This window comes from Populus euphratica, unplaced genomic scaffold (assembly GCF_000495115.2).
Source record: "Populus euphratica unplaced genomic scaffold, PopEup_1.0 scaffold195.1, whole genome shotgun sequence".
Lineage (NCBI taxonomy): Eukaryota > Viridiplantae > Streptophyta > Magnoliopsida > Malpighiales > Salicaceae > Populus > Populus euphratica.
In genome coordinates, this window is record NW_011500076.1 from 405259 (window position 1) to 414507 (window position 9249).

The following is a 9249-nucleotide window of genomic DNA, read 5'->3' on the forward strand; positions in this document are numbered from 1 at the left end:
TGACGGGTAGTTCAAACTTCAAAAAACTCAGAAAATTTTAGTAAAAAATCCTTAAAAAAATCAACTTAAAATCCAACCTTGATATGAACGTGCCTGTTTGCGTTTAACCTTGGGCCATAAGTCTTGAGTTTAGAGCTTTAAACGTGAACCTATGATCATCAAAAGCTGGATTTATTTTTTGTCGTAGAGTGGAGAGGTTATTTAGAATGTAATAGTAATTATATTTTTATTTTTTTGTTTGAAAATATATTAATAATATTTTTTAAATTATTTTTTATATTAATACATTAAAATTATTTAAAAATATATATATAAAAAATTTATATAAGAAAAAAATTCAAAACTTTATGAAATGCTTGGAACACAATTCTAAACTGCTATATCTTCATCAAGGATGCATCATATCTGGACGAATGTTTTCCAAGAATTGCATGGAAATTTCAAAAAATTGAGAGTTTCATTTCCAAGAGTTGCAAGGAAACTCTACCATAATTTACCCTCAAAGGAAAACATCTCCCACCGGCAGCCCACCAGCCCCATCCGAGGGCCCTCACTGAGCACCAGTCACTAGCAAGTGGCGACAGCAAGAATAGTCAGCACTCACCAACTCTCTGCCTAATGGGTTTGTTGACACATTGACCCACCACCATATCCTCCCTTTTATTTTTATTTTGGGAAAATGACATCTTGTTTTTCCTCTAATTATCATGTTATTTTCATTTAGGTTACAAACAAAATACATTTCCAATTAGATCCCCCATTTTTCAAATAAACAATCATTAGATGACCAAAAAATTTAGGCTCCTCAGGAAAAAAGTAGTTTCTCTTATCTAGTATCAAAATGTTAATAAATATCAATTTTTAAATAATAATCAAAGACATTAAATATTATGTCTCTTTTTGTTTCTCTCTTTTTTCAAAGTTTCCTTATTTTTTTAATCATAAAAATCTAATTGTTTTTACTAATTATTTAATGATATTCACAAATGACAGTATAGTTACATCTATGTATTGGGCATATATTGAGTTGGAAAAACTTCAATCACTTTGTATAATAAGAGACTTTTATTTTTATTAGATAGTTTTAATGCAATACTTTCTCATAAAAGGTAAGTTACAATGATAATATTTATAATTTTGTATGATTATTTAATAATCTTTCTTGTCAAATATTGTATTCTTAAAAATTAAAATAAAATAGTTTGTTTTAACATGAATAGGGTTTTTTTTATGATATAAAGGGAAAAAAAATCAAGGAGAGGATTAATTGGATAATGTCATAATAGATGGCAGAAGCATTGGGATTTTCAGTGTTTAGGACCTAACTGAAAATGGGTAAATCGTTTTGGACTTTTTTATATAAATATATACACAGTCCAATTATTTATTTATTTATTTTACCAACAATTAATATACAAAAATAAAACTCCCACCAACCCCCCAAGACATCAAAACTCAAGTGGCAGTAGTACGAGAAAAGGGAAGTTAAAGTCAGTGTACCGTGTTCTGTAAGAGAAGCAGAGCTTGTTTGAGATTCATCACTTTCTCTTATTATGGCGTCAAGATTGTTGTGGGCTTCAAGGGCTGCTTCTTACCTTAGGATCTCTGTTTCTCATAGAGGGTTTGCTTCTGGTAAATTTCATGGTTCAACCATATTCTTTTCTTGGTTTCTTGATCTGTTGTTAATTTTTTTTTTAATGGTGTCTTGTGTCTTTTTCTGCATTTGATAATAATGGTTGTTGATGTAGATATGGATCTTATGTATGTGCTTTAATGAAATTCTTGATCTTCGATTATTTTTTGGTTAAAGTTTCGATTTTGGCACCCGGGGTGTCTTGTTTTTGGTGTTGATTTGAATATATATATATATATATATATATTGAATGAAGTGAGTAAATTAGCTAGTCAGTGAAGGAATAGAGACATTGATTCCGATCTTTTCGTTAAAATTAGATTGATGAGTTTGTTGCATAAGCGTGATTACTATTTGTGTTCATTGATTTAGTTTCTTGTGTTAAACAGACATGATAACTAAGTTGTTGTCTGATATTGATGACAGTTCTTTATATATTAAAAAATGAGCATGGGGCTTTTTTGTTTTTCTGTTTTTGGAATTATGCGTGCAAGCTGGCTGGACACCCAAGTTAATCAAAAAAAAGAAAAGAGCATGGTGCTTTTTTGTTTTTGGAATTCTGAAAAGTGAAAACAATCTGTTTTCTTTTGAAGCTTGTAAGTTATGATGGTGGCGGTGAGGATGGTGATGGCATGGAGGTTTTTTTAAATAAAATTGTTACACAGTTTGGGTGTAGTGTTCTAATGCAGTCGTGATGGCAATTCTTGTCGTCAACTCTCTGTTGGTAGCAGCACTCTTTACTTTCATTTTTTTTTCTGAAGCAAAGATTTCTTTTTGAATTTGAGTTGTAGATTAGAATTCAGGAATGTTGAAAAGGCAGTATTCTGCAAATTTAATGTAGGTTCTTGTGCACACGAGCAAGATTTATGAAATAGGTGTTGCTAATTTCTACTGATTTTAAATTTTGTTAAAATAAAAAACAAATTAACTGGAAACGGCTATATCATTCAGTTGTTCAACTTCAAAGTCAGCTATTTGGTTTCTTTATAATCTGTCTCCTTGAGTAAGAGCCTCCTGATTATATATGAATATTGATAATTGGCTTCATTTATGACATGGATAAAGGGAAGACAAGAAATTTTGGAAATTATTACCCAAATAGTTTACTGAAATACCCTGAACTAGGCGCTGCTTCTATTCTGGAACCATTCATTTTGAGTTTGGAGAGGACTCATAAGACCTGTGGTTTTCTGCTGACTATCTTTGGTTCCTCCATGGCATATATCTATCTTAAAATCATATGATGAAATTTGGAGGGAAAATATTGTTCTTTAATTATATTAACAGTCAAGAAGTTCTTATGTTGAATGGGTTTCTATGATATTGTTTAAATTTTTTAAACTTGTATAAGCCTTACTTTGAATCTTCATGCTTGTATGATCAAAAGATCATTGGAGACAAAGCTTGCTTGAGCAATAGTCATTGTTCCTCTTGAAACCAAGGATCCCTTTGCAGCTTAGTGTCCTTTCCATCGTTTATTTGATGTCCAATGATGTGCATTTCTCAAGCTAACTCCTTAACTGATAGGATAATTATAATCTGCAGAAAAATTATCAGTCCATTTTTGATGCATTTGATTGAACTTGCTGAAGGGCCCTGTGGTTATTATTCCATGTGTTTTGTGTCATAATCTTCAAAGTTGTTTACATCATCATCAAAATAAATAAAAAATAAAAAAAAGAGGAAAAAATTGATATTGAGAAAGGTTGTAAAGATCTTCTAATAGGCATTACCACTGCCTGTGTTTGTGCATGCAGATAGCAAGCACAAGCTAGCATGTGTCTGTGCTTTCTGTGTGAATGTGCTCCTTTAATGGGAAAACTCTGATTGCAGTCCTAGAACTTTCATAATTGTATCACAAAATGGTCCTCAATATTTTTTTTCTACTCAGAATGTTCTTTCAAATTGATGCCTCTATTCAGATTTGTTTGTGTAGATATATTATGCTATTTTTTCACATGTTTTTTTCTCTTCCTAGGGTTTTGGAGGTTCATTTTTATCTCCTACACCTTAAGCTTCCTGACATATGCATTTTCTCAATTCCCTTGCAGTTGTAAAGGACTTGAAGTATGCTGACAGTCATGAATGGGTAAAGGTTGATGGTAAAACTGCTACTGTTGGTATAACCGATCATGCTCAAGACCATTTAGGTGATGTTGTGTATGTTGAATTACCGGAAGTAGGTGCTTCTGTGAATCAGGGTTCTGGATTTGGCGCAGTTGAAAGTGTCAAGGCTACCAGTGATGTCTATTCTCCTGTTTCGGGAGATGTGGTTGAAGTTAATGAAGAACTGAACAGCTCTCCTGGTTTGGTTAGTCTACTTACATGGTGCCATATTCTTTTTCTTGAGATTGCTTTATAAATAAAAAATTTCAGATTGGATTTTTTTATATATATAGTTTTTTTTCCTCTCCTTCACTGAAACTTCAGACCTCTTTAATTCATTTCAACTTATATGACAAATCATGGATTGTATAGATTGAGGTCTCTTAATTGAGGAATAGAAACGGACTTGCTAAATAAACAGCTCTCTCAAGCCATTTATTAGTTTTCTGAACTCCTTAAAACTGAATTTTAACGACCAAATCTTCCTTAACAAGTGAATTTCACTTTCCTTTCTTTACTCCTCCCTGAAATACCATGTAATGTGGCTGCTGTATTTATATCTATTGCCAATCAGAGTTAGTTTGATAGTACTGGCTGCTTAACTTGTCCTTTAAATTCAGCATGTCATAACTCCAGAATTAAGGTAGTGCTTTGATATTCTCTGTAAGGATTTTCTTCTACTATTTTGCAGGTCAATTCAAGCCCCTATGAGAAGGGATGGATTATGAAGGTTGAAATTAAAGATGACAGTGAACTAAAGAACTTGAAGAACTCAGATGAGTACGCTAAGTTCTGTGAAGAAGAAGATGCAAAGCATTAATTGGACTGTTGGTAAAGTACAGCTGGAGGCAGTTCTTGCAAAGGGCATATTTCCACTAATCGCTTAACAGATGATGCCTTATGAAGGACGCTGAAAGTTGCAAGTTTCTATCTTGACATATTTTTTTTCCAACAAAGTGTTTTCTGATTTCCCTTTTCCTGTGTGACAAATTTGGTAGAAACAATCATTCAATAGAAGAAATAATCTCTCCAGGTTTTCATCCAATGAAATGATGTGGTCTTTTAGGTAGCTGCAACCTTTGGTGATTAACTTTTGAACTTTTTGATAAATCCTGCTTTACTTGAAAGGTTTGCAGCTAGAATCTTCATAAGATTTTTGGTGGATCAGATTAAATTATTCACCCGTGATATTCCATGAAAAAGGAAATGAGGAAGTTCATGTTTTTTATTTAGTGAGGGAGAAAATATGCATCCTGATGGATTTTCCTTCGCTGTTGATAAACGTGCAGCACCTGTTCTGTAATGGTTTTCTTGTGTTGAAATGGACTGCGTGATGGATACGGACAGTGAATTAGATCTGCTTATTGCTGAAATCAGAGGTTGGTAGGTAAGTTGTCTCTGTCACAAACGCGGTTTCTTTCTTTAAACTGATTCTCAGTATGCCCGAGGTGGTGGATTTCTTCGCAAGATTCTTTATGCTAAGAGTTTTAAGAACACGTATCTGTACATGCTTAAAATATTATGTTTGCTTTGGAGGTTTATAGAGCATTGGACTGTAAAATGGGGTACTCATTTTCTTGTTCCTAACAGTGCACAAACTTTCATAACCTAGTTATCTGCACGTTAGGCACTTGTTTGTACATATCAAAGATAGACGTTCTTAGGATTGGGAGATGATTAGAATTTTACTGAAGTAAGAGGTTTTTGAAAAAATTACACAAACTCGAATAGAAACAGCTGCAAAACGAAAGAAAATACCAGTGGTTACAGAGTTATGAGAATGTCCATGGGATCCGAGCAGGGATGGTAGTTTATCCCCGATCTGAGTAGTTACTGTTTGACTTGAGTTCAAGTAACACAAAGGGAAAAAAAGTTGGGGTAATGGATATTGTTATACCAGACTCAAAATCCTGAATGAATTGGATATTTAATGAATAGTTATTGTTCTTGATTTTCTTTTAGGCACTGCCACAATAAAAACTCAATTCTCTATAGAAGCCCTGACATGATATATTTCCGCTTTCTCAGGCAGCCTCATCCTCCGCGATAACTTGCCTCTACTACACTCTTCCCTATGCCATGTATCGTTCTTGTCTTCCTTCTCTACATTCCTTTCTCTTCGCTAACCTGAAGCAACCTGTCATCTTCAAGTTCGACCTTCCCTTCCTCCTCTTCAAGTCGTGTAAGATCTGCCTTGAAGAGCTTCTAGTGTCTCATTCCAATCAAAGCGGGTGTTAACAGAGGTTGAGTTTTCATTGAGGGAATTGAGGAAGCGAGAGTGAAGTTTTCAATGAGGGAATTGAGGAAGCGAGGGAAGTCTTCGAATGGATCCCAAATGTCAAAAACAGGAAATGGATCGAAAATGCTCAAGCAATGTATACCTGATTAGTTCAAGTTTGGGTATCCGAATTCCATGCCAGTCGGGTATAGGCAGCAGTTTTGAATTCAGATATGAAAATGAATAGTATCAAAATCCGATATGTGGATACCCATTGCCCATTGTCGTCCTTGCATCCGAGAATACCATAGGAAATGATCTGATAGAATCATCCTGTCTAACGATGGATTTCTTCATTGATGGAGTCTAACGATCTTATGGACCACATAGGAAAGCAAACTGGAGGCAGCTAATTATGATGTGGGGAAATCAAACAAAGCCATTTGACACTTTAATTTGAACAATCTTGCTTTCCATTCTCTCTAGTGCACCCAGCTTTTTCTGAACCACAAAGCTCCTCAAATCCCATTTCACACCTTACATCATCAAGCCACATAAAACCTTTTTTGGGATCTTGGTAAATTGCAAGTGTGATGGAACTTATTGATCATAAATCACTATTTGATTAACAAGATGAAGAAATCAGCAGCATAAAAGAAGAACAAATGTGAACCTCGACAAGAAAGCAATCAGTATTGATAGAACTCACCTTGCTAATTAGCAAATTTTCAATCTAATCAAAAATCAAATCACAATAAGACTAACAACGAAATACGCAAAGTGACTCAATCCATCAAAAATTACATAACATCGGCAAGCTAGCAACTCTAAATTGCATTAATCCCTCTAAGTTTGCAACAAGTAATCTCACAATTCCATACTATACACAAACACCTCTAAATTATAGTATAAATCTATACATATTAAACCGAAAGAATTTGCAATTGCACTCAGAAGCTTAGCTCAGCTCAATCTCGGATGTCTTCAATCATCACGAGCGGCAGCAAAAGCATTTAATTTTGTTTTTCTCTCAAATTAAGATATTAATTTAACAAATCTAATGGACCAACTGATCAATATGAAGATAACGTTGAAAGAGTTGTGGCAGATGATGTTCTTGGTGAGGGTGAGTTCTGCTTCAACACCACTGTTGGTAAAATGCTTGTTTTTCTCCTCTCTTGCTCCTTGATTAGCTCTCCAGTAAATGTCTCCAATTTGTGGAAGTTTGTGCTCTCAACTATCTTCTTCCCTTCAAATAACACCGACTCCACATTTTTCTGTGCCAGCATCTCCTCTGTCATTGCCAATAAATCTGCCTTCTTGTTGGATTTCATTGATTTATCCGCAATTCCATGCTTTTTAGCAATAATCCCATTTGCCTGAAAAAAAATTCATAATCAAATTAGCCCAATAATGCAAGCAAAATTAAATTTCCATCCCAGTTTGATAGTTACATTTTTCGGCGAAGCTGTTAGAGATTTGGTGTTATTTTACTTTCAGTAATTAGACAGAATCTAGTACCTGAATTCGAACATAATTGCTGGTCCGACAGTTACCAAACGCCATTGAAACAGCTTGATCAACCTGATAAAGGGACAAATTCAATTAGCTTACCTACCACAAAACAGAGAAACAAACACGGAAAAGGGACAAAAACTTAGTAAAATAATAATGCGGTTACCATGTCAGATGCTCCTTCTCCAGCTATCCTGACAAATCTTGCAGGTGTTGAATTCTGATTCTGATAACCGAAATCTGACTCTCCATTTCCAAGTGACACCACCAAAAGATCCTCCACCCCATTACAGAGTGGAAACTCCTGCTTATTGTTCAGGACATGAGTGATTGCTGCAGCTGTTGGATTGTTCATGGCAATCCCACCATCAATAGCCACAATTTTAGTCCTCTTGTCGACGGACCGCATGTCCACGGCCCCAACCATTGTTGGATCGGCTGAAGTTGCAAGGCAGACATCACTCATTTTAAAGTCATATCCATCCATTTCTAATGCATCAGCACGAGAAAATAAGAATGGTGCGTGTGTTGAAAGATCGTAACATGGTATCAGAGCAGATTTGATTGTATCCTTCAAAGTTAGTTCTCCGAAAGTTTTTGTGAAAACTTTCTCTGCTTTCGCAGACCCAAACAATTTGCCGAAAACCCCTTGTGATCTGTTCATCTTCTCATTAATCTTGACAAGAAAATTCAAAGCTTCTTCGGCCGTAAACATAGGGCGTCCATTTTTGCCACGAGTGAAGAGTAAGGCAGCCAAAACACCACCAGAACCAGAGCCGGCAACAACGTCAAAGTAATCAGAAACAGAGGCATTAGGATTGCCTGACTTTCGACGAAGGCAAGACTCAAGGTGTGTCAAAGACTTAGCAGCAAGAATTCCATTAGTGGCACCTCCTCCATCAATGGAGAGGATCCTGACCTTACCACCATTGAACTGTTTGGTGGGCTTAAGTTGTTCTTGAATTGGGACTTGGTGAGTGTTCTTGGAGAGCTTTGGATCATCATATCCACCAAAGAGAAACTTGTTTTCTAGGATTGAAAAGATTTCATAAGTGAGCTTGTCTACATCAAAGGAAGAGTCATCAGGCGTGGTGGATGCGAGTACTGCTGCCATTGGATTGCACTTGTGGATGATCTTTTGCAGGTTTTGAGCTTTGATTGTTGAAACACTGTGCGATGTTTTCTGAGAGCAGAAGTGAAAATGGTGATGAAGGTGAGGAGCATCTTAGGGAGTGTATATATAGTGAGGATTTGTGGTGTCTTGATGTAGCCATCGAGGAACATTCCTTCCTAGGCGATTAATCGGCACGTTGAGTAGCTTGAGTTTTCTATTTTATTTATTTATTTATTCAGATTCTTGATCTCTTGTCCTTTTCTTTAATTTTATTTATTTATCTATCCTTTTCTTTTCTTTATTTTAATTTATTTGAATGGAGCAGATGATTTTTGGCGTGGAGTGATTAAAAAAAATGAGGAGAAGGGAACCGAAAATAAAAAAGAAAAAGAAAAAACAATGTGAATTCTTTTTGTGTGCCTAAATAAATAATAGTAGCGAGAGACTAAAGAAGGATGCTTATTTAAGTGTAGTTTGTCAGGAGATGGTCAATTTAAACTATTGATGGAGATAGTTTTTTTTTTTTGTGAATTAATAGAATTTTCCTTTAATTTTTATCCATAATCTATCATATAACTTTATGAAGATGAAAGCAATTCGTGACATTAGACACTCGATGCTTCAACTCTTAATATCTTTTTTGGGTTTACAATTAAAGATATT

The 9249-nt window shown here is 35.0% G+C and overlaps 2 protein-coding genes across 2 annotated transcripts; one reads left to right on the plus strand and one right to left on the minus strand.

Annotated features, from left to right (window-relative positions):
• Positions 1-1435: 1435 nt before the first annotated feature.
• On the plus strand, positions 1436-4966 carry LOC105108666 (glycine cleavage system H protein 2, mitochondrial-like). Its single transcript, XM_011003073.1, has 3 exons — positions 1436-1632; positions 3685-3944; positions 4431-4966. Exons 1-3 carry the CDS (start codon positions 1554-1556, stop codon positions 4557-4559), a joined length of 468 nt encoding a protein of 155 aa, XP_011001375.1. The 5' UTR covers positions 1436-1553; the 3' UTR covers positions 4560-4966.
• Positions 4967-6625: 1659 nt separating this feature from the next.
• Positions 6626-8700, minus strand: LOC105108667 (patatin-like protein 7). Its single transcript, XM_011003074.1, has 3 exons — positions 7639-8700; positions 7479-7541; positions 6626-7336 (listed from the first exon to the last, which is right to left on the minus strand). Exons 1-3 carry the CDS (start codon positions 8584-8586, stop codon positions 7031-7033), a joined length of 1317 nt encoding a protein of 438 aa, XP_011001376.1. The 5' UTR covers positions 8587-8700; the 3' UTR covers positions 6626-7030.
• Positions 8701-9249: the final 549 nt, after the last annotated feature.

Bases quoted from the DNA above. Each gene is read 5' to 3' on its own strand.
- LOC105108667 (XM_011003074.1), bottom strand. From the start codon at position 8,586: ATGGCAGCAGTACTCGCATCCACCACGCCTGATGACTCTTCCTTTGAT. The intron at 7,542-7,638 runs GTAACCGCATTA...TCCCTTTATCAG, and splicing joins GAGAAGGAGCATCTGACATG to GTTGATCAAGCTGTTTCAAT. The intron at 7,337-7,478 runs GTACTAGATTCT...ATTTTTTTTCAG, and splicing joins GCAATTATGTTCGAATTCAG to GCAAATGGGATTATTGCTAA.
- LOC105108666 (XM_011003073.1), top strand. From the start codon at position 1,554: ATGGCGTCAAGATTGTTGTGGGCTTCAAGGGCTGCTTCTTACCTTAGG. The intron at 1,633-3,684 runs GTAAATTTCATG...ATTCCCTTGCAG, and splicing joins TCATAGAGGGTTTGCTTCTG to TTGTAAAGGACTTGAAGTAT. The intron at 3,945-4,430 runs GTTAGTCTACTT...ACTATTTTGCAG, and splicing joins TGAACAGCTCTCCTGGTTTG to GTCAATTCAAGCCCCTATGA.